At 35.5% G+C, this 24,659-nt stretch overlaps 1 protein-coding gene across 2 annotated transcripts in view; it reads left to right on the plus strand.

Moving 5' to 3' along the window:
* KDM4C (lysine demethylase 4C) overlaps positions 1-24,659 on the plus strand; it is a 256,405-nt gene that overhangs the window by 142,206 nt on the left and 89,540 nt on the right. The window contains exons 14-17 of one of the 2 annotated variants that reach the window (XM_064641937.1): positions 8,018-8,122; positions 15,641-15,822; positions 16,669-16,885; positions 17,824-17,900. In XM_064641937.1, the coding sequence (XP_064498007.1) occupies positions 8,018-8,122; positions 15,641-15,822; positions 16,669-16,885; positions 17,824-17,900 (581 nt within the window). The remainder of the gene's footprint in view (positions 1-8,017; positions 8,123-15,640; positions 15,823-16,668; positions 16,886-17,823; positions 17,901-24,659) is intronic. The other variant, XM_064641938.1, reaches the window with a different exon arrangement.

Raw genomic sequence — 24,659 nt, forward strand, 5'->3', positions numbered from 1 at the left:
CTTTTTGATAGACTTTGGACATTTGGGACGTCTTAAGCTGTCAGTGTCTTAAGATACTATACTTCTAATTCGAGAAAAAAGGCTCTAGTTTTTTTTGGTATTATCAAAAGCTTATCAAGAGTGTTTACATATGTTGTGATTTCCAAGCTTTTGCTTGGTCTCATATGAAAAGAATTAACATTTATCTCCCTATAGTTTTGGTGTCACAAAGTGTGGTGGGGGGAAACAGTTTTCCCCCTGAAGTTACAAAATGGTAAAACCCCAGGGGGTGGTGACCCTTGAAGTTTTGAGGTTTTACCCAATGAGCGCTTTTGCAAAATATAAACATATCACAAGCAGAACAGAAGAGAAGGTAGTTGTAGTGGTTGTAAAAGAAGTAGCCATGTTGTGAAAGCCACGAGCAGAAGGGGCAGGAGCCCCTGGGGGGGCTCTGGTCCCCCCCAGCCCCAGCTGGGGGCTGCAGGGATTTGGAACAGTGTAAGACTGAGCTAAGTGCCTGTAGCTGAAAGCCGAAGGAGTTTTCTCCACCGTAAGTAGGCAGAAGGAGCAGCGGCAGAAACAGCACTGATCGGAGGCTATGGCAGAGAGCCAACAGATAAGACCAAGCAACAACAACAGGCAGGCAGCAACACCGAGAGAACTCCTGAAAGGAGAGAAAGAGAGCCAGCAGCAGAGAGAGCAGACCTAAGCTCTACAGACAGAGTTTTTAGGGTAAGAACTGTAACCAAAAACCCCCCAAAATCCCTTTGAGACCCCTCCTAGGAGGAGGGAGATGGACTCCGGCTTGAGAGGAGTCATAGAGTGCAGCATGCACCAAAGAGAGGAGCTGACAAGCTCAGGAGTCCTGGAAAACTGAACCAGGACAACCAGATGGAATGTGGAGAGAGTGACCTTGGCCCCCCCTCGCTGCTGCGGCCAAGCTATGCTAGCAACCTGAGATGGGAGCACAGAACCCCTGATAGAACTCTTGAGGCAAAGGCCTTCAACTGAAAGCTGCCCGAGATGTTCTGACTCAGGGGTGAATCCCCTGAGGAAGGGACCTTCATGGGGGTCTTACACTCCATGATATGACTGTGGTGAAGCGAGTTTTGTCCCTGCTACGCAGTCCATGGAAGAGAAGACCCTCGTTTGGAGACGACAGGCCAAGGGGCTTGAATACCCCCTCGTGTACTGGCAGAGATCAAGATACAGCTGCTGCATGAGAAGAAAGGATGCCTGCTGCCTTAGAGACATTGCTGCTCTGAGAGTGGAAAAGATCTTTCCTTCTTCCCTCCTGGACTTTTATTTGGAGGGGAGAAGAGATTTGATCCATTGTAAATACTTTTATGTCATGGTAGAGATAGCTAAGATTGTATATAATGTATTGTAGTATTTATTTGTACAGTCATTGTAATATATTCCCTTTCTCCCATTTTGAGTCTCGTGTGGTGTCTGGAAAACCCATCTCACATTGGGTTGAGATGTGGGATGGGGCTTGGACTAGGGAATTAGATTCTGGGGTTCTCAAACCATGACACAAAGCTTGCCTTTCCTTCCGCCTTTCCTTCTGCCTTTCCTTCCCCCTTCTGCCTTTCCTTCCCCCTTTCCTTTCCTTTCCTGTCCTTTCCTTCCCCTTTTCTTTTCCCCTTTCCTTTTTTCTTCCCCTTTTCCTTCTCTTCTCCTCTCCTCCCCTCCTTTCTCCTTTCCTTTCCCCCCGTTTCCTTTCCTCCTCTTCCCTTTTCAAGTGGTGACCATGAAATTCCGTTGTTTAATCTAATATCGTAAATTAGGAGAGTTGTGTTAGGCAATCATTTTGAATGGCTTGTCCAGATCTTCACTCTAGATTGCCGATGTGCATGTTATTGTGTACTGTATGGTACCTTCAGGCATTTCAAGTGATAGAATGAAATAGAGCCATGTCCATAAATAATGATGCTAAATGACAGTGATATATAGAACAGAGTTCTGTACAAAATAAATAAGTAAATATTTCTGCAGCCATGAAATTTAGTGCTTCATAACTACATATCATAGTGGTCATAAACATTAAAACAATACTTGGAACTTCTCAGGTGCTCCTTTTGAGAACTTACTTGAGTACTTTTACTTTAGAGAGCCACTGTCTTGCGCGGACAGGCTACAAAATCTAAGAGATTTACTCAAGATAGGGATTTGCTTCTCTGAAGTAAATAGAAAAAGTAGATCTGCTTTATCTAGCAGTCACATATATAGCCACCCAAAGTTGATGAATAAAGCTACTTTATTCTATCAAACATGACTGTAAAGCTTATTGAACTGTGCGTTGAAACTATCCATCAAAATGGAAAACAAACACATTCCTTTTTCATATCGCCTTTGCATCTCAGTTCTGCAAAGCACAAAATTTTCAGATGCTCTTCTCCAGAATCTTTTCAGTTAGCAGAGCTGGAGATGAGTTCTCACAGTCCCCTAGATTCTGATACTCTGGAGCTGATACCATGTCTTTGACTACAGGTCTGATTCCAGCGTCTCTGTATACTTCAGTGTTTACCTGCACTTTGTACTTGATTTGTTTTTTACCCCTCAATTATTACTTCTTGTTAACAGTAGCTGTTTCTTACAACTACAGATAAATTTTCTTGACTTCAGAGAGAGGCAACATGCCTGTTAATTGATTCTTCTTCTTGTAAATAATGACTATTATACTTTCAGTTATCCCAAGTTTAGGCATTGTTGAGCTGAGTGCTGTAATTTCAACTGGCCCCTCATCAATACATCTCCCTCCTTGTATCAACCCTGAAGTAATTGATTTGTGTCTTCTGTCTCACTAGTTTTGGAAAGCTATACTCTCAGTTTTTATCTGAGCCACAGTTTTGCCAGGCATGATACTTCAATTAGCTGTTAAGCATCTTTCTGAAAATTAGACACAGCTTAGACCCACGATCTGTATCATATATGAATATGTTTGGATACCTTGAGGGCTAGACAGAGTGTATTTCAGAAAGTGTTATGGTAATTTACAGGATGATATTAATATTAAGATTCATCTAGTAAAGTAATTAAAGATTTAAATATGTGGTAGGTTGCAGTGAAATTGCTCTTTTTAATTAAAGATTATATTCCTTTTGGCTGCTGCTGATTTTTCAACATTATAGTTAAAACATAGTGTAAAATTCCTATTTAAGCATGGATTGTGTATGATATAATCTGGCTAGATGATGATGTGATGACAGTTGTATCTCAAGGATTCTGCTAAGATGAAGACATTTTCCATCTCATCAGTAGCTTGCCAACTTCCTAGTGTATTAGTTTTATGTCAAAGTAGCAGCGTCCCTATACAAAAATCTGTATACCTTGAAATCTTTACTCTTTTCATGATGATTGCCCTCCTGGTAGATAAGGGTGTATTTTTGTTAGAAAAGAAAGAGTTGTCTTAGTATCCTTTCAAGCTGTTAAGCACCTCTGTACTTACTGATTGAAGGAAGTAATTAAGAGTTTTATTGAACGTGGCAGTTACTGGTATTTCCTAGCTGGAACTGGAAGTATTATTATTTTCATGTGTCTGTTTCTCATTGTAATCTAGTTTATCAGCTGGCTTTTGTAACAACGCTAGAAGAGAAACAATAAATTTTGGGTGAGCAGAATGTTTACATCTAAGGCAGAGACTGAAGCACTGCTGACGTAAACGGGCAGACTGAAGCCTCATTACCTTTCCTGACACATGCTGGCATGCAAGTTAAAGATATGTGGCCAGTTGAGTGCCAGTCAAAGGAGATTTTTCTGATTTTGTTCAAAGTTGTTTGTGTCAGGTGCCAGAGAAGTGATCAGTATCAATGTACTAACGACTATGTTTTTCTTTATGAAGGTGCTTCATCCATATGCTGGAGTTAAGAGAAATGTAATTCAGCATGCATATTTACTTAGTTCTTGTTCTCTGTGTTTTTTGAGCAAAAAGGATGCTGGTTGAGACTATGATAGTTTAGTCTCTTCGTTAAAGTAATTTCTGAGTTGATAGATTATTTTACAAGGAGAATTTATGTATTGATACATATTTTAATTTCTCTGGGTCCAGTAAAATCATAACTGTAAACAAAATGAAGAAGATACAGGCTAGTGCTGTTATGAAAAAATAAGAAATTGCAGCTTTATATTTCATCTGCAACTTGTATCACTTTCCACAAGTTGGATAGTCTGTAGCCATTTCTAATTCAGGTAATTTATATTCAAATTAATATATTTGAAGTCTTTCAGGTACTAGAGTTCTATTAGGAAGTTTCTGTGAATAGAGGTGATCAGAGGCTGTTAATAATTTCAAGGCAGCATTCTTTGACACTGTCAGCCGTTTCAGAATCATAATTTTGCAAATAGAATATTATCATATTCGGCAGCATGCTAACATCTTAGCAGAGACTTTCTGGATTCACTTTTAATACAGAGTCCTTTGGCAGAAATTATTGTTTTTTCACAGGCTCACTTAGACATTGGAGTTTTGTGTTTTCTTTTTTATGAGTGCATATGCTGCTGTATATGTATATTTCTTTATGAAAAATAGTTGGGTTAATTGTTTATTTGTTGTCTAATGGTGGGGGATTTTTACTCTCCCTAAAGCCTTTCCTTATGTATGTTTGACTTCTGACTCTCTTGTTACAATTGTTTTTGTGGAATTAATGCTTAAAGGACTGAGCACTGAGAAATATCGTGGACTGGGGAATCAATCTCAGAAATTGTAGCTCAGGCTGCCAGTTTAAAAAATATGTGCAGCAGTACTGTGTGGGCTCTATGTCACACTCAACATACTAACAATTTTTACGTAATGAACCTTGGTCTTATGCTCAATGCGTTATATTAACTTGTGGTAATAATATTCTGTTGTACTTAATGCAGCTGTATTTCTGCTCACTTAAGCAATAAAAAAGCAAATTCAGCAGAATGAGCAAGCATAGTGACTTTGGATGCACATTGATTGATCCCAGAGATTTCTTTCCAGCAGTATTTGGGCATGCAACATTAGAAACTGTTTTTAGATTCAAGTTGACTAAAATTTCCCATTGCCCTAAATGATATAATTATAATGTATAGACTAAATTCAGTATAGGGCTCTTTGTTTATGGTTTTTAGCATTTTTAAATATGATTCAGATTTCCAAATAATTTTGCTTTCATTACTTTGTAAGATAAAGATACAGAAAGAGAGCACTTCTTTGAGTGGAAGCAGTAGCTTCTGCTATGACATGGAGTAAAGCCTCTGTTTTTATGTTCACTGTCAGCATTCTATGATATGTACTTCATTTGATGCTAGTTGTCAAACCATTTAAGGCTTGTTCAGTAATGTCATAAATAGGTTAAGCCTGCTTAAGTAGGAGAAAATTACACTTGTAGATGCAGTTACAATTCTTTTGTTTCAGAGCTTAAAATGCAGGATTCTGCTTGAAGATTCTCACTGATATCAGAAAGAAATGTTAACTTTTTCCTGATGTTGCATAAGAGATAGATAAGAATTTAACCAATTGAGAGAGGCATGTTTATATTTACCACATTGATATTATAATTTTCAGTATTGCTTTCCCTCTCATACTGTTTTGAGTGGTTTTACTCCTTTAAAATATTTTGCTCTTGTGTGAGTATGAGTTAATCGAGTTAATAATTTGCATTTTTCATACAACATTATCATCTAGCAGTGAAGAGTCCAGCACTATCTACCACTTGCAACAGTATTGTTATGCTAGAAAAATGTATTTTTTGTCCTTTTCTGGGGGTACTTACGTTGCTTCTGATTTGTTTAAATTCAGTTTTCAAGATACAATTACCATAATTAATAAAAAATTCTAACACGAAGCATGGGGGATTCTGAAGACTTCCTCAGAAACTTTACAAAAGTGTGGTTTAATCTTTAGTAGGTATTTAGGAAAGGGAGGTGTTGAAAGGTCAAATACAAGCTTTTCCTGAATGTCCACTACTCTTGTCAACCTTGTGGGCCAGCATCTGATCTCCAAAAATAGCAAAAACTGACAACTCTGATTATTTTCCACTGGCAGCTCTTGTCTCTTGACATCTTTCACAAGCAACTCTTGTCTTCCTTAGAGTGGACACCTACAGAATCTAAGAGTAGCCATTATGGGGTCATTATGTTGATACAAACCAGTTCTTCTCACATTTATGCCTCATTTGCTGGACAGTGGTATATGTTGTGATCATTAAGAGTCATTGTCCTCTGGGTGAACCTTGCAAGTCTAATTGCATAACTTTCTTAGCTTTAAAATACAGAATTTTACCTCTTAAAAGACCAGTTAGAACAGCAGTCTTGTCTAGAAAGGCATGTATAATTTCTCATTATCAAGTGTGCCAAAATGACAGTGTATTTCCTGCTGTATTAGTGCAGCCTCTCAGTAGCCTTCTCAAAGGTAGCTATGGAGTTGATAGTTAAACTAGATATGACATTTACCAAGGAGACAGATACCTCTTCTGTAAGGTTATTTTCTGGAGCTGAGTTTCTGTTTCTGTAGTTATAGTCTGAAGAGAAACATTAAAATCGTGTGACTTGCATTAATCAAAGATTAATTCACTGCAGAGTTTTGCCTATTAAGTTATTCTAGTAGTATTTTTTGTTTTTCTAGCCCATGGAATTAGTACCGCCTTTGTCAAAATCTGAAGCTGCTTTGTAAATCAGCAGTGCCGTAAGGGATTTAATTTTAAAACCAAAGGGGTTTTACTAAATGGTTTTTCTTGGCTGAGAAGTGTGCGTAATATATTCTTTTTAATGTACAAAATAGTTACACTTAAGAAATTGATCCTTGAGGAAGTTTGAATGCAATTGTTGCCTAGTGTATGAGGTGTTTATGGATATTTGTTTTAGTGATCTGTGCAAGAACTGTGGCTTGAAGCTATTAATTTCTAATTCCAGTTTGGGAATTGGTTTGTCATACGAATTTGGACCTGTGATCGAGTCTTTCTGGTTTGCATCTTCCATATGTAACTTATGAAGATAAGTACCTGAGGCCTTGATTCAGTGAAGAACTTAAGCACAGTCTTAACTGTACACATTCAAGTAACCTTGTTCCTCAAATTTCCTTCGTGTTTTTCCCAGAAGCACTTGTGCTGGAATAGTATGTTGACATAGGCTAAATTTGTGCTTCATACCATAAAATGTTTTTCCCAGTTGGAACTGTTTTTTGTCTCTTGAGTAGCATAAAACAAGAGTATAGTGGCGATTCTGCTTTGTAATATTTCTAAAACACTTTAACAGCATAATAATTGGATATTTATTTGGTTATATATTACTTGGCAGTATGGTCAATAAAGATAGATTTTAATTTCCAGAATAAGGAAGTACTACCAAATAATTCTGTTGTGTTTCAGTGACTCTTTTTATTAATGGGCAAGAGCATGATGATTGGGAGAAAGTTTCCTGAGTTTTTCCAGTTTTGTACAGATGTATATCCTGGCAAACTCTGATGTTTTGTTAGTAAATCAGTAAACATGTATATGGATGACAATAGCAGTCCCTAAAAATTCCAACCTAATTTTAGCTATTAATCAAGATTTCTAGTCAAAAGTACAGTGACCACAAACAGGTTGAATTAGAATGCAAATATTAATTTTATTCATTAAAAATTGTGAAAAATACGGGGGGAATGGAATGAGAAAGCAGCTGTTAATAAGTTTTTTACAGTGCTGTGTTTTAAAGCTTTTAAAAAGAGTAAGATATCTGCCAGTCTTTAGCTTGTAGTGGTTTTGCACTGACAGCTATGTTTTTTACTGATAGGCTATGCTGTAGATTCCAGAAGGTTTTTTTTTTGTTTGTTTATTTCTGCTGTGATTTTGATGAGATGCCTTGAGTTATAAATACAGTGACTATTCTTTAAACTTACAAAGTGTAAAGACAGGTGAAATTACTGGAATTGTTTTAATTTACATATATAATAATAGAATTATTTTAAGTAATAATGGAATTATATATGTATATAATATTGTTATATTATTATACATATGTATATATGTATAAATAATAATGGAATAATAGAATATAACACAAATATGCTATAAATATTTCATGTTGGCAGTTCCTACAGATATAAGAACATCTGCCTTTCTGTGGCCTCCTGTCCACATTTTAAAAAACAGTTGCTTGACTAATGGGTCACCTTTGAGCTTAGTTTCTGGAGATGGTAAGTAGCTGAATTTCTGGAGTCACTAGATGGTTTATGGATTCTAATTCATCTATAAGAATTTGTCGCTTGTGCTTCATCTCAGGTAGCCAGAATTAGTAGACATCTTTATCAATTTGAACCTTAACTGTTACGGTTATATTCTTCATTCCATATGCACAAAAAAGTTGTGCAGCTATTTAGGGAATTCAGTGAATGAAAGACTGATTTTTACCCCTTGTATTTATTGTGTGCCTTTATGATCCACAGTCTCATGAAAAGAATTATTTTGTTCCAGGAATTAATAAACAAACAAAGATGGTAGTTTTCAAAATGGCAATGCTATAGTTCTGTAAAACTGAATCTCTGTGGTCTGAGCCCTCACAGCTTTCTCAAAGTTTATCAGCATCATAGCATTGTAAATCAAATAGTTTGTAGTTACTTTGACAATTGCTAGAGAGAAAAGTTGAGATCCAGTAGAGCCCGAGAGGGTCATTTTACATATTCCACATATGGAAAATACAGTGCATAATAGAAAGTTTACTTATTTAAGTTATGTTATTTAACTGTTTCTTTTTCTTGTTCTAGAATGCTTTGTATTAATTTCTTCTAACTAATGCACTGCTGCTCACAAGTAAATACCCAACAGTCTTTGAAACCCCGTTTTTTCTCCTTTTTTTAACTTTTTAGAACCTTTCAGTTTTTCTCATTCATCCAAAGTTTTGGTGGGATCAGGGCTTGTGTCCTGCTGTCCATGAAAATTCATGGTTATGGTTTTCCCATCTCTCCTTCCAAAGTTACCACTGAGATTTTTCCAGCCTTTGCTGCTATTTATACTAATTTTGTCTACTCTTTTAAATGGTAGTGGTCCTATCTTCAGCCAGGCTTAATCACAGTGAGGTTTTCTCTACTAGGTTCTTATTTGTGACAAATACCAAATCAGAAAGAATGTTTTTGCCGAAGTAATCAATACTGTTTTAGTGGGTACCACTCACCCTCCGGAATAACTGCTGACTATGCCAGTTAATGTTAGAGTACAATACACTCTGACCAGGTATTTTTTTCTGACCAGGTATTTTCTTTTAGGTATTCCATGTGTGAAGGGTTTAGTGAATAACACAGAATTTTCTTATTTGAAATTACTTGACATTACATGGGATTTCGATTTAGCAGAGTGATACAGCAATGCACTTAATTTACAGTTAAGGTACAAATTATGTTTAGCAGAGTGTAGAATTGTAATATACAGTTCAATGACAAAACAAGAAAAAATCACGTTGAGCAAAGTGTAGTATTTGCAATACACAGTTCAATCACTAAACAAAAGTGAATTTTATTATGGGATTCTCATGGTGTGCTGAAGGACAATCAGAGTATGCCGGTATCTAAATGCATCTTTCAGGTCTGTCAAATTGTCTTTTAAAAATGTTTTTTTTTAACTCTGAATTTTTCTGGCTTCTGAGAAGATTTTGAGATCTGCTACAAATGGTGTATTACACTTTTTGATATTTAACTTTTTTTAATGAAGCACCCCATTGTTTTTTTTGGGATCTAAACCTTATTTGATCCAGGAGCTCCTGGACTCAGCCTCTAGAACTCTGTTTTATTTATGTACAGTTTTTATGAGAACTGAAGTATTAATAGATAATTTGGCAATTAGACTCTGTAGCAAAAATGTATACATACTTTACAGCACTTTTACTGCATGGTATCGTACAAGAAATTAAATGTCTTGAACAGTACAATAAATTAAAAAGGTTTTATTTTCGTATTTTGCTATTAAATCTATGGCTTTCATTACGGAAAGAAAAAAGACACTTTCTGAAACTGAGTTTGCAGATACACCACAGGAACAGTAAAGTTTGGAAGTTACAAGTCGTTTTCTCTTACTATCTTTTTTTTTAATTCTTATTTTTTTTTATTATCATTATTATTATTATTTCCTCCAGGACATTTTAAACTATAGCTAATGCCTCCCAGGGCTGAGATTATGCTCAACTACCTGAAAAATAACAGATGCTGCTGTGCTCTTCATAGCGGAGAATGCTGCCTTAAAAAGCCAGGAAACATCAGTGGAACATAACCCCAAGCAGCAAAATCGTTGTTGAGATTGGCAAAAGCAAATTGTACTGTATTAGTGTCTATGGCTTTTCACATCTGCCAGGTTAAATCAGCAAATACTGGCAGCAGAGCATTCTGCAAATGGCCCAAATGTTTTCTGTCTGATAATTTGAGTTTAACTTAGTAAGCGAAAACTGTTCAAAGCAATAGTATTGTGTGTCGGAGCAAGTTTTCCACAAACTATTAAATGAATAACATTAGTGAAAATGATCACTTCATTCACTTACTCCCTTGGAAAGCAGCATAGTAACTTTTTATAAGTACTTTGCTTTAGAAGGAGTTTCCTTTGTATCAAAACACATTCTGGGCTATAATTTTCTTTTTGTCTACACAGTTTGTTTTAATGAATTGTTTCACTTTTCTTAAATATGTGAAGGGGTACAGATGCATGTAAATAACCACATTCATGAGAACTGGTATCGCTGGAATTACATGACAGAGATTAATTGATCCTATATAAATATTCTATTTAGGTACAAATAGAACAGAACTATTGAGAAGTGTAGTACTGCTAATCACATTGTAGTATCAGTACCACTATGGCTAAATGTGTCCTGGTTTACATCTTATCCAGGAAATTTCTGGATCATTTAAACCATAGTGCCTAACACTGTAGCAGAATTCAAGTCAGTCTTCCTTCTCATAAATACAATTTAAGTATCAGTGCTTAAGAACTGAATGCTATGTTCCTTCTACCAGAGTCCAGTACTCTCTGACCTGGTTCTTTTAGGTGTCCCACATGAGAAGTATTTAATATTTAATACCAAATATACTGTAGCATGTATGATGTTACTTAAGATTTTGCATTAGCAGAGTGATGTAACAATATACTGAAATCACAATACAAGCACAAGGTAGTAGTTGCAATATACAGTTATATCACAGTAGAAATGTGATTCCCATTACTGGACTGTGTGTGCTTACTGTCATGTGACTGAAAGTGAATCAGATAATTATAGTTTTATATTAAACAATACTGAATTCCTTGAAGGAGCACTTGTATTTCAGGCTGAATGTAGCATTTGCACTAGAATGTTGTATGAGATATTTATTTTTTGTAGCTGTAGCAGTGGCCTCAACTTTAAAGATAATATTTGTTTTTTCTGTGGGAGTAATTACTATATCTAAAGTGGAGTGCTGTTATTCAGATGGAGATTAAACAACAGGAATAGATCAACTGAAGACTGTAAAGATTGTTCTTTGAGGATTTGTCAGTGTGTCTATGTGTTATGCATGAGTGTGCAGTCTCTTGAACAGTGCTGTCAATTGAGGTGCAAATGTAAATTGAATTTCCTTGTCATGGTTAGCAGGTTCAACTCCTGTATTTTTCTTTTATTCTCTCTGACATCAAGATGTATTCTGTACTATAGTTGAGTTGAAGTTTCTGTATGAAAGAATATTGAGAATGTATTACTCGCTTTTATCTTGATTAACTCTTAATTTGGAATGCAAGTTTCATGCTGAAAAGCTGAAAAAAGCAAATGGCACATCAGAGTTCCCACAAGAGAATTCTGTTGCACATCTCTGCAGAGTCCTGTTCATGTACTTACTGTCGGTGAACTGTGAGGAAGTGTCAGGAACTTGATCTGGGTTACAGCAGACGTGGAAGTCAAGATAGATTCCCTAGCTCCATTTCATGTGCTGTGTGAAGAAAATGCTCTTCATAGATGTATATTATGTTTCATATCACTGCACTGACTGACCTGAATCTTTCGAATTGCCTGTCTTAGGCCATTGGTAGCTGCTCTTAGAGCAAGGTCAGGTTATCACAATGAAGGTTTGACTGAATAATGACATATTGTAGAGTGTTTTTGGTTAGCAGCGTTGCATAAGTGACTATTCATCTAAACTTGCTCTACCAGCACTGAGAAAGCATTCTCAGGCTCTTTCAGAAAAATGTGGATATGTGAAACATTGTGTTCGTAGAGCTTCTTGAAACATTACATACTGATCTTATAAAATAGATGTTTGATTTTTGGGGAGGCAGTGTATGAGTTTCTTTTACTGTGGGAATAGATGCTTCCTCTACAGTTTTTGCAGGTTTTGAGTACTCAGATTTGGCAGTGATGCACAATTCAACTAGAAAGTATGCCTGCTTATGACAGTGGAGTTTCTGAATCTTTCAGTCAGTATGGACACCACAAACAGTTCTCTGTTCTTAGTCTGAGAATCCTCAGTTAAGGTGGATTTTGAATGGAGCCAACTGGATGGTGCAGTTGCCTTGTGTCCTTCTAACAGACACATCTGATCAAAGAAACACTGAACTCACCTGAGGCACCTGAATGTCTGCCCTGAAACCTCATGCATCAATGGGAGTTGGGAAAGTGAATTTGTTTTAGGCTAAGTCACTGATTGCTCTTCAGCTAAGTAGTGAGTAGTGAAAGGAGTCAGTAAAGACAATAAGAGGAAGTGAGAAGTACTGGATAAACAGAAAAAAAGTAGTCTAAAAATTCCCCAAGTTTTCCAAGGTTTTTTTGGACATAAATAAGACTTCAGTATTATCAAATGGACAAGTGAAGAAAGGCTATGAACTATGCTAAGGCAGCAGTGTTTCTTACATCAAGTGCTGTGGGTTTTTTGTTTGTTTGTTTTTATTGCATGTTGTGGATAACCAGGTTCTCAGTTTGTATTCATTGTGTATAACTTTTCTGACTACATGGAAACCAGGAAACTCCACCTATACTGCCAGAGTTGCTAATCTGGAAATTCTTACTTGCGCTGATATTGGTGCACTTTGGAAAAAAGCACACAAAGTGCGGCTGCCCAGGTTCTACTGAGTAGAATATTTGTAGAGAAGATTCCATATTCTGCCTGGTGAGGAAGTTGTTTTAAGGCAGCATTGTTGTCATATTCTGTCATGGGAGTCATGTACTCTGTAACTATTTTTTTTTTAAAATATCAATTTCTTTGACATTTGATTATTTCAGTGGATGGGTTGGTGAATGTCGATTATAAGGAGATAAATTAATATTTCTGAAGCCCTTGAAAGGTGATGTCTTATGCTCAAGGGTGCTTAGGAAATTCCTCAGGAGAACTGAAATTCACTAGCCATACACAGTAGTGATAACAGAGGATCAAACAAAGCTTGATCCTTAAGAACATCTATTCTGTCTACTCTTAATTTTATATCCCATTAGTGTAACATTCCTTTAAAAACTACTGGGTTAGGCAGTCTCCCTCTGAAAGGAGGAGGGATATTTTTCCTTTCCAGTCATACCTCAGAGGAGGTAGAAGGCAGAATTAGAGATGATAGAGATGGGGGCAGATGAGTGTTTGCTTCTAGTCAATAGCTAACTGGAATAGTTGTTCTAATCATAAAGTAAAGGAGAAAATAAATGTACTAAGATACTGTTAAATTTTTTTGAGATTGTGAAAGATGCAGTCTGGTACATGTGTGTATGACAATTTGTCCCTGGCTTCATTTGGAATGAGGTTTGAAAATAAGTGCAGAACTCTTGAAAGCAACAAAATGCTGCTAAAGGCCAGCTGTCTCCTGCATTCTTTTCAACTTCTTGGTTGGGGAAGGATTTGTAAAGATCACACAACAGGGAACTGAAATTATGGGGTTTATATGCAATTAAGATATAAATATTGTTCTCATCAAAAGCAGAACCAATATAATGATGAATTCAGCAATCTGCTGTAGGCAGTGGAAAGCCAGAACACTGTCTGAGGGAACTAGAGTTATCATCCTAGAATGGGTTCCAGGACTGGAAATTGGAGAATAGGTTTTTGAATAAAGGAGAGCATAAGAGGCTGAGGTTCAAGGTGGAGGCTTCAACTCTCATGGGGGAATTATTCAGCAGTGATAAGGATGTCAGTTTCAAAGAAGTGGATAATAGATATGGAAGATGTTACAAACCTACACAACAAATTTTGTGTGCCTCTTTATTTTCTTCATAAAGCACAATCAAGCTCTGTAAGTTCACAAATATAATGAAAGTATTTAAAATAATGGCAGTATAAGCTCCTGAAAGAAAACAATGTGAAAGGAAGAATGAAGAAAAAGTCAGTAAAGCGAAATCATGAGACTGTTCTGTAAGGGAAAATTTAAATAGATAGAAATGGAACTAGAGGAATAGATTTCAGAGCTTTTTGTTTTACAGTTCTTTAAAATTGCAAGCAATAGAAAAAATATGATTGGACAGAATATTTTTAACTAAAAGGTTTGTTAAGCTTTTCACTTGAAAAACAAGTAATTAAAAAAACTATAAAAGTAATGCCGGCATTTTACATGTTCATCTTTTCCTTCTGTTCAGCTGTTTCTTCACTGGTGTTCTTTTGAAGCTAAGTTATTCACCACAGAGCTCTGCTGCTGAATATTGACAGCTTTTTTTTCAGCTAGAAAAATCCTTCTACCTGAATTATTGGCAAATATTTATTGAATTGATAGTAGTTCTCTACAGAAACTATAGAAATGGATTAAAATTCACGTACAGAATATATTAATTAGTTTATTTTTACTACGTTTGGCTTGCTTGTAGACAGATATTTTAGTCAATATTTTACTCAAGAATGATAAAATATTGCCAGCTTTATGGTGGTTCTGTAACAATGTGTGACAATTTGTCATAGGAGACCCATAAAGCTACTGCCTTTTCATAAAGTGAAGGTGGCAGTCACGAGCTGAAGGAATGTGATGAGTCAGCTTAATGTACTTCATTAAATATTCCTCTTTTGTTGGAATTTTCTTCTTCTAAACTAAACAATTTTTCTTAAATACATCATTAGAAGGGGACTATATGCTATAGACTTTTTTTTTAATGTGAAAATTTTATTCAAAACTTTTCACATTTTCCTTTCTACATTCAAGTTATGATTATTCTAATTGACACCTACATGTCTTCTCATTGATTGTGAAAGATTTAATAGGCACTGTCCTGCCTGTTAAATGCATATCCTGCTAATTCTTTTGAGATTGTAGTTGTTCCCCAGTACTCCCTGGCTTTTAAGTTTGCCTCTTTTTCCCCTTCGGAAAGTATTAGTCTCCATAACAAGGTGTGAGGTGACATTCTGTGTGAATAGAGTGATTTGTGTGGTGCTGCTTGGACAGGAATGCAACATGTTCCATCCGTAAGGAATTTAAGACGGAGTGCATGGAGTGATAGGGGATAGAAATTGGAGGGATTAAGGAGTAGGAGAGTGAGACGTAATGTTGTGGATATGAATACAAATTGTAAACAGTAGAGGTAGTGGTATGCTTTCTTATGCTGTATGTGGAGCAGTCAGCTCATGACAGAGGTGTCAAAGCAGTTAATTGTGCACGTGTCCTGGCACAACATTCTTTTAGACTTCTGCACCTGTATTGCCACACAGACTTCCTATAACACTGTTTGATCTTTGTTAGCGCACGTGACAGACTCGTTGTTTATCTTCATTCCATGACTACAGTATAACCAGTTGTTTGTTTTCTTTAAGAACTGCCTGAGACTACCTTAATTGAAGAGAAAGTTCAAGAGACAGAGGCATGGGCCAGGCCTCTGGTCTACCTTTGGCAGACAAGAGAACCCAATTTCAGTGCTGAAAAAGAATACAATGCAGCTTGTGCAAAAAAGGAACCTCACTGTGCCATTTGTACTCTTCTCATGCCATACTATAAGGTAAGCAAGATTGTTGCAGCTCCATCTCTGGATGAAGCGTGAAATAACTGGCTGGCTACTTAATTTCCAGTAAATTATAAACCAGATAAGCTTATGCATTTCATTTGTAAGAGAGGTAAATAAACTCAGAATTGTTAAAATTAGAACTGGTAGTCTGTTCCACTGCATCTCCCCTTGTTTGCAGACAGTGTATGCCTTTACTACCATTTATGCAAGATTGGTGTTACTGTGTGTGTGCTTGCCCTTGAAATTTCAGTTTTCGAGGTGGTGAACTCTAATAGGTTTGCATCTTTTAGCTATTTCCTTAAATGGCCATCTTCAAATACTTTTTATGAGAGCCTCTTTTATGTTGCCTTCCTTCAGTGTTGAAGAAGTGTTTTCACAGTACTTAGACCTTCTTGGGAACAGTATTAACACAGAAACAGTCTAATGCAGAGCAGTGTTTGATACTGCCTTGTGGAATTAATGTGTCAAATGTCAACTAAAAATGCTGTCGTAGTACTATATTACTGATTCTGAAGCTGCTAAGCTGGAATTTCCTCAGCATGGGAACCAGGAAAAAAACATTGCACTTGGACTGAGTTCAAGGGCTCAAGAGATACAGTATCATCGAACACCACTACAATAACAGTAGTTTGCAGTCTGAATTCTATTCTAGAGTTCTCAGTTATTTTGAACAATCAAGATAGAATGGCTGTGATAAATACCTAGAAGTAGGTAGTTTCCTCATGAAACCGTTACACTGTTGATGCAAAAGTTGGGAGGGGAGGATCAGTTTCATCATAATCAAAAGGAAATGTAAAACTCCTTTCTTTTACTTAAATATAAATTTTGTTTATTTTCCAGCCAGACAATCATGATGAAGAAGGTCCTACTTTCAGGGAAGCAAACTCAGCAGGAACACTGATGGCAGAAAATGAAAAGACTAAACCTCTTATTCCAGAGATGTGTTTTATTTATAGTGAAGAAAACACTGAAAACTATCCATCAAATGCCTTTATTGAAGAAGATGGAACAAGTCTTCTGATTTCCTGTGCAAAGTGTTGCGTACGGGTTCATGCAAGTAAATAATCTAATGGTTCTGTTGGCAGAAATGTAGTTTCAAATTTTCTTTTATTGATAAATAATAGTTATCTAGGCTTCTAGCATGGCTCTAAAAGTACTTGGCAAACATTTCCATTTGTAATGCTTCAATCACTGTCCAATTTTTTTTTGAAAAGTACATTAGATTTTCTATTACTTTTTAATGGTTGCTGTGAAAATATTGAAGACTTAACTTTCCCGGAAACTTTCAATAATCACGAACTTATGATTCTTGTTTCTATTCTGAGCAACTAAATTACTCTTTTACTTCTCATATTTTAAACCACTGTGTGATGTTAGTATGCCCTTACTAAGTAGTCAGGGTAAAATTCTGCTGGAGAACTTGAGAATATTCCTATTAACTTTATGTAGTAATTTCCTTCACCTTACATTCTTTTTTATTGCAAGAGTTACTGATAAATGCATGGACTTACTGCAGTAAGTTCTAAAGGCAGTAGAAATTGAATAGGTAACGCTAAAGTCCATATGATATTCAGAAATGTGGTATAATTGCATAGGTATCAGTATATTAAGTAAAATTTTTACTGCAGGGAGAATTCAGGATTTGCTATTGTACTGACAGAATTAAGAAATACCCTGTGATATGGGGTTTTGGGTGTTTGGGGATTTTGTTGTTGTTTGGTTTGGTTTTTAGTTTGGCTTTGACTTTGTGGGATTTTTTTGTTGAGTGAGGATTTTTGTGGGTTTTTTGTTTTGTTTTGTTCTGTTTTTGTTTTAGGCTTGGGGTTTTTTTGGGGTTTTTTTGAGTTTTGGGAAGATATGTTTCACAGACTATGGAATTAGCAGACAACCTGGATTGTCACAGGACATGTGCTCTACTATTGTTTATATACAGTTGAAGTGTATGATGTTATTAATAGAAAGAATATAATAATCAATACAGCTCTCTTGTTCTAGGTTGCTATGGTGTTCCTTCTCAAGAAATCCATAATGAATGGTTGTGTTCGCGATGCAGAAAAGAGGCCTGGACAGCTGTAAGTTTCACATGTTGCTTAGCTATCTAAAACATTACAGATTAAGGGGAGGGGAAGAAAGTAGCACATGCATTATTTCATGTGGAATGCAACCTGCATATTTTTTCTGAACACTCTTGCTAGAGAAAAATTATTTGTAAAATATGATGAGATTTCAATGTAAAATGTAATGGCATTTTGATAGACAAAATTGGAATAGTTTTATAGACTCATGAAAAAGATTCACTGACAGAATATAGTTGTTCAAGGAAAGAACTGAAAATTAAGATGCTCATAAGAGAGAAAAAAATGAGCTTTCTCCTAAATAGGTATAATCCAATTTTCATCTTTCACTGTTTACCTGAGTACCTTGTTACAACTTCTTTATCAGACAGTCATGAGTTTCAGGATCTCCTGAAACATATTTGTGACTACTGTTCTAGAGTAAGGGGAAAGTTGATAGGAAAAACACAACTGTGTTCTAGCAAGCGACAGGTTGCTATGAGCTCAGAATTTTATTATACATTAAACCAAGAGGGTCAGAAAGCCCTGGTACTCTGTGAAAAAGTTTTGTTAATTTCTTTTCAGGGAAGATACAGCTATGATTTGCAAGCATGGGAGTTCTAAGGAGAACCATTCTTATTCATGAAATACCATGCACGACAGCAATAGGACTGAATACCATGTTTGTGTTAAAAAACACTGAAAAATTTAGTATGTTTCCTTGGAACCTGATGTTAACTTAATATATAACGGAAATGCATTTGAGGGGAAATTTGGAGACACTCTTTGTCTTTTGAGTATAGTATATTTTTTTAAAAGCAAAAGTTACTGAAAAAAAAGTAAACCAAAATTCAGTCTTATAATTTGTTAATGCTGTGTTGTAGAAAGAATTCTAAAATTTTTCTGGAGTCTAAGAATATTTTACAAATATTCTTGAAGTGAAGAGGACATTTAGCATTGGTAAGTGAAAGATAAGAACAATAGTGAGGTGACTGAGTTGACTCAGATTCACTATGGGTCAATAGTAGAGGAACTTGATAATATGATAGAAAAAAAATTTTGGGGAGAATATTGAAGCTTGACTTGGCAAACTTTTTTGAGGAAAATTAACACCCATGGAAAACATTAATTTGAGAAGAATTATTCATGTTTTACTGAATATACTTAGTTCTGTTCTGTTATGATGCATACAAGTTTCTGAAAATAAGAAAGATCTGAATTTTAGGGAAAGTAATTTTAGCCAAATTATTTGAGGAGATGAGATGAAGCAGTAAAGAGATATCAAAACCATACAGAAAATAGCTGAGTGGAAATTTTATATGATGGGGTTTTAGAATTGGATTTTTGCAAAAGCACACTCCAGGAACTGGAGAGAAGGCCCAGTGTATTCCTATAATTTTATATCTTGGGTAACAAGAAGGTAATAGGGCTGAAATGGTGCACCATTCTCACCGTGCAAAGACTAGACAGTGTATGTTGGCAGTCCGGACAATTTATTTTATATAAGCTTTGCCTATTATATATTCAACTGTATTGCTGTGATTTTATGTGTGTATTGATTACTGTACAGCTGAATCATTAGTGCCAACAACTTCATCTTTCTGTACCTCTGTTTTGGTAACATTAGTGAAATGAACTTGTAAAGTAAGAGAGCTCTTTGTACAGACATGTTTGTGTAAAAAAGTTCCATTCTTAATGCCTTAAATAATTTTTAAGTTGGAAGGTTTTAATGAAATATCTGAGATTGAATATACCTCATTAGTATTACATTTACTTACAAAGTTGTCCTCCAATCTGCCATCTTGTAGTCTTCATTATTACATGCCATTCACATGTAAATTTAAACTGTTCATTTTCACCTGAAAGATTTAGGAGAGATAGTTAGTAGGTATGTGTTACCTGAGTTAAATAGCAGAAATCCAGCTGTTTAAAGGATGTGAATAATGCTTTGTTATATACTCACACATGAATGATACACAATTCACTTTTTCTTTTTTAATAATAGTGTCTTTCAGAAGTCTTGAGATGCTGAAGCAATCTCAGAGCTATGTAGTGATTACTAGAGTTTGCAGAGCTTAGCTGAGGTGACATCAGCTTTTTAAAAAGGCAAGAAATGGATGACCCGAGGAAGTAGGTGGCAGTCAACCCATCAGGGATACCAGGAAAAATACTGATAGATCATCAATTTCTAAAAACCTAGACAATAACAGAATACAAAGAGATATGTATTTAAGACAGATCGTGGGAATAAGGAATAAGCAAAAGATTTCGTACATCCTAACTTCAAATGCTTTTGATAGTGTTTTAAATTCTGATATAGCAGTAACAGAAGACATACATTGAAAATTAATAGTTGCCAAACATATAGCAATACGGATTTGCTTTCAACCCTTAATATCTCAGGCCACCAGCCATCATTCTCATCAGACTCTTAAAACTGAGAGAATGATAAAGGTTTGGGCATTGTTTGCTGATTACTTTTCATACCCTTAAGATATGTAGAAATCTAGACTGGTCTACTTTAAGCCGTTTAAGATGATTGCACAGGAGCTGAAGGAGTATGCTTCTTGTGAAGCTGCCAAAGTGTTAAACTATATTGAAGAAATGGTGTAAAATAAATCATATGGAATTCAACAGAGATAGTTACAGTACAATCGTCGGTTATGCACACATAAGATGGGAATCTGTACCTAAGCAGTAGCTCTGGTTGCCAACTGCAGTTCTGACCACTCTGGTCACAAACTGAATGTAAATCATTAGCTCTGTAGAACCTGAAACATCACATGAGGATGTTTAAGACTTGCAATAGAAGCAAAGTCTGAAAAAAACCACCGTGGAACAATCTTTCTGCTCTCTTCAGTTTTAGAGAGAGCGCAGCTGAAGAACTGCATCTCATAGTGAACATACAGGGCTGAAAAAAACATGTGCTTGAATAGGATGGAAGGAAACAAGAGTTGCAACTGAAAATAAACCAGAATTCTTTTAATCATTCCTAATAGATCTCAATCATGCCATAAGAGAGAGTTGAAAAGATTTAACCTTCTTAGTATAGCCAGGGGAAAGCAGAAAGGAAAAAAGTTGCATTCAGTCATGTAAAATTATATGTGTATGACTAAGAGTAATACAATCAATTCCCATTCTCTCATTTTAGGGATATGATGACTTGTAGAGGCTTTAAGTTGCATCAGCAGAAGTTAATATCAGGACATTTTATGAATTTTTATTTGTAAAACTAGCGTACCATAAGAATAGGATATATATAGATTTTTACAGAAGGTACTCCTTCACAATTTTTAAAAACATGTTAGATAAACATTTTTTCAGGAATAGTTGAAGAAGACTTGATTGTGCCCTGAGGCAGAAGGATAAAATAGACAGGGAACCTTTTTTTCTGTAGTTCTTGTTTGCTTGTTTGAACAGTATTATTCATTGCAAAGCATTGTGATTGTAGTTATCTTTGGAAAAAAATTATCAGTTTGATATGCAACTTAAATATATTAATATATTTTTGCTTGTACGGAACCTTATTCCTGACATCAGTGTGATAAGAATTGCTGATACTTATTTGGTCTTATTTATCATTTTAGGATAATATTTCTGTCCCTTCAGAGTTTGGACAATAAGCCTAGATTATCCTAATAGCTTTCACTTCAAAATAGTACAATACTTTTATGTAATCTTGGCATTATACTTAAGATATTGTGGTTCTCTTTTAACCAATCTTTTGTATATATGTTAAAAAAGAAAACTGAATCAAGTACTATTTTCCCTTTTGAAAATCTACAATTTATATTAGTTTTACCAACCTGAAGCTTTAAATTCTGTGCTTTGAGTTAAATGCATATGTTTTTTTTCTGAATCAATTTTTAAATTTTTATGATTTTTTCGTATAATCATAGAATACCAGGTTGGAAGGGGACCTCAAGAGTCATCTGATCCAACCCTTTTTGGCAAAAGCACAGTCTAGACAAGGTGGCCCAACACCCTGTCCAGCTGAATTTTAAGTGTCCAGTGTAGGGAACTCACCACTTCCCTGTGGAGGTTACTCCAATGGCTGATAGTTCTCGGTGTGAAATTTTTTCCTTTTGTGTCTAATCAGATTGTCTCCAGGAGTTACTTGTACCCATTACCTATCATCTTTTCCATGTGACTCCTTGTAAGAAAGGTAGTCTTCATGTTCTTTGTAGCCACCCTTTAAATACTGACACCTCATGATAATGTCTCCAAAACCTTCTTTTCTCATGGCTGAACAAACTCAGTTTTCTCAGCTTTTCCTCATATGACAGGCTTCCCTGTACTTTGATCATCTTTATGGCCCTTCTCTGGACCTCTCCAGCATGACCACACCTTTTTTGTATATTGTGGACCAAAACTGAACACAGAATGAGTTTTCTATATCTCTTATTATACATGTTATTTTAATTGCATTTTAAATTGCTGTGTAGTACCATAAGTCTCTCTTGAGAGGGAGGCGAAATTAAAGAAAATTACTTATTTGCATGACTTTTTTTTTTTTCTATAGGGAATATAGAGTGAGTGTATTTTACATTCCAACTGACACAGTTCAGACTTCAAGTTTCTATATGAAACAAATTAAAAAAAAAATCATATTTATCTAAATATTTGTTCAGGATAAGCATAGCTAAAAAACTGCAGCTGTTGCAGAAGATCTGAAACAGATTTAACTCTGACTCCCTGTGGGAATTATATATATACATGCCTTCCAACATTCAATTTTTGTATCAGGAAAGAGAACAAAACGAGAAGATTTAATTAGGAGGAAATACTTATTCCCTGAAACTTCAACTTCCTGGATGCCTGAAATTGTTTTCCCTCCTCTTCACATTGATTCCTAGAAGGAGGAGATTTAGCAGAAGACGACCTGTCTGAGAAATTCCCTTCTGGGTAAGACATTAAATCCTGAAGGGAAGGTTGATTAGAAAACAAGGAAAAAGAAAAGTTTTGTGCAATGAAGAATATAATGGAAGTTAAGAAACTTTGGTGCAACCTTGTTTCCAGGTTCACAGTTAATTTCTTAGGAGGAAAAATTTGTTCTCATTCCTTTGCTTACACTATTAAGTATTGTTTTAATATCTGTTAAACTATACTTTCTTAAAATCATGGCAGTTGTATTAACTTCGTTTAAAATTTGGTCTCTATTAGGGTCTTGTATATCAGTATGATTTTGCAAAGCAATGAAGCATGAGAGTGCTGTAGAAATAACACGTGACTTAATAGCTAAAGGAAGCTGTATTATATATTAATCCCAACTATGAACATCATTAAAGTATGGAAATAGAAAAGTGTCTGTGTCAGATTTACAGAGCCAGATTTTCCCCATGATGGATATTCTGTTTTATATTATCAGAGGAAACTGCTTTTGAGATTCAGAAGCATACTGTTTTCTTGCAGTTGCAGCATCTCTAAGGAGTTGAAGTAGTATGCTTTACAATACTTCATGTTGAATTTTCACCCTCCAGGATATACCTGGATTCATGATACATAACACATCTTTATATTCTACTAGGGAGTAGGTCCTGTTTGATAACAATTATTGACAAAAGAGAAGAGTGATACTGAGTGGTCTATGCTAATGGACAAAAAAATAGCCATAAATCAACCCCTCAAAACAATTTTAAAAAATCAAATAATATTAAATAAGTTATCTGCATGTCTCCTGAAACGGTAACTGTATTCATACAAAGTGCCTTGATTGAGAAAAATGCCTCATTAATCTTAAATGCTTCAGCTAGAGAAAGCTACTGAAGTCAGGAAGAATAATGACTGGCATTACTGAGAATGCAACGTACTGTACAATGAGCAAAGACATGGTCACCTAATAGCTATAGTACATAAACACAGAATACCTTTATTATTTAGAGGACAAAAGGATTTGGGACAGGAAAGAGTTAGAAAGAAGAGCAAGTAAGGAAGCAGGTAAATACCTTCCAATGCCTTACTTCACAGTAAGCCAGCTGTTCATGCGGCATGACTTTTCACGAGTTATTCTTGCGCTATTCTCCATGGCACTACAGAAATTGGTAAGTACCTAATCAGTTAGCACTGATTTTGAGAACATATCGTATGTTTAAACAGCTTAGGAGATATTTTTTTTCTGTAGTTGAGTTTTTTCATGCTTTGTATATTACTTATTGAAAATTGATCTTTGAGTTTCATTGCATTCTATGATTAGAGTAGCCCTTTACATCATTTGAAGGATTTTTATTTTCTTTTTCCCAAAGGCATCAGAGAAGTGGCATGTAAGTGCTTTCCACATTCCAGCTCAGAAACTGCCCTATTTCACCCTACTGAAAATAATGATTTGGAATGTTCTTTTTATAGTGGTGCCCTTCTCAATAATACAGTGTCAGCATTTCCATTATAAACTCCTCTTTTCAGAGGCTGGTAACTGCCAGAATTAACATGTGAGTTGGTATACAGCGTCTTAAATTTCAGACTGGTTTTGCTACAAAGCTTTTAAAAAAATTTGAATATTGTTAATAAAAGAAACTATTGGGCATGAAAATCTGACTACAATGGGAAAAATAAAACCCTAAAGCTTTCTGTGTTTTTTTGTTTTCGGAAAAGTAAGACCTAATTTTTTTTTTAGCTTTTATTTTTTTATTTTTTAAATATGGATATTTGCAAACCTTCTCTGCAAAAAGTTGACTTGCTGGGAGAATTACTTATAGTTGCAGTATAAGTAATGGGGGGAGCATGGTATTTCTTTATGGTTTTGGTATTAGGCTAGTAACAAGATATGTATTGCTTTCAAAA

Source organism: Pseudopipra pipra, chromosome Z, assembly GCF_036250125.1.
Source record: "Pseudopipra pipra isolate bDixPip1 chromosome Z, bDixPip1.hap1, whole genome shotgun sequence".
In the NCBI taxonomy this organism is placed as follows: Eukaryota; Metazoa; Chordata; class Aves; order Passeriformes; family Pipridae; genus Pseudopipra; species Pseudopipra pipra.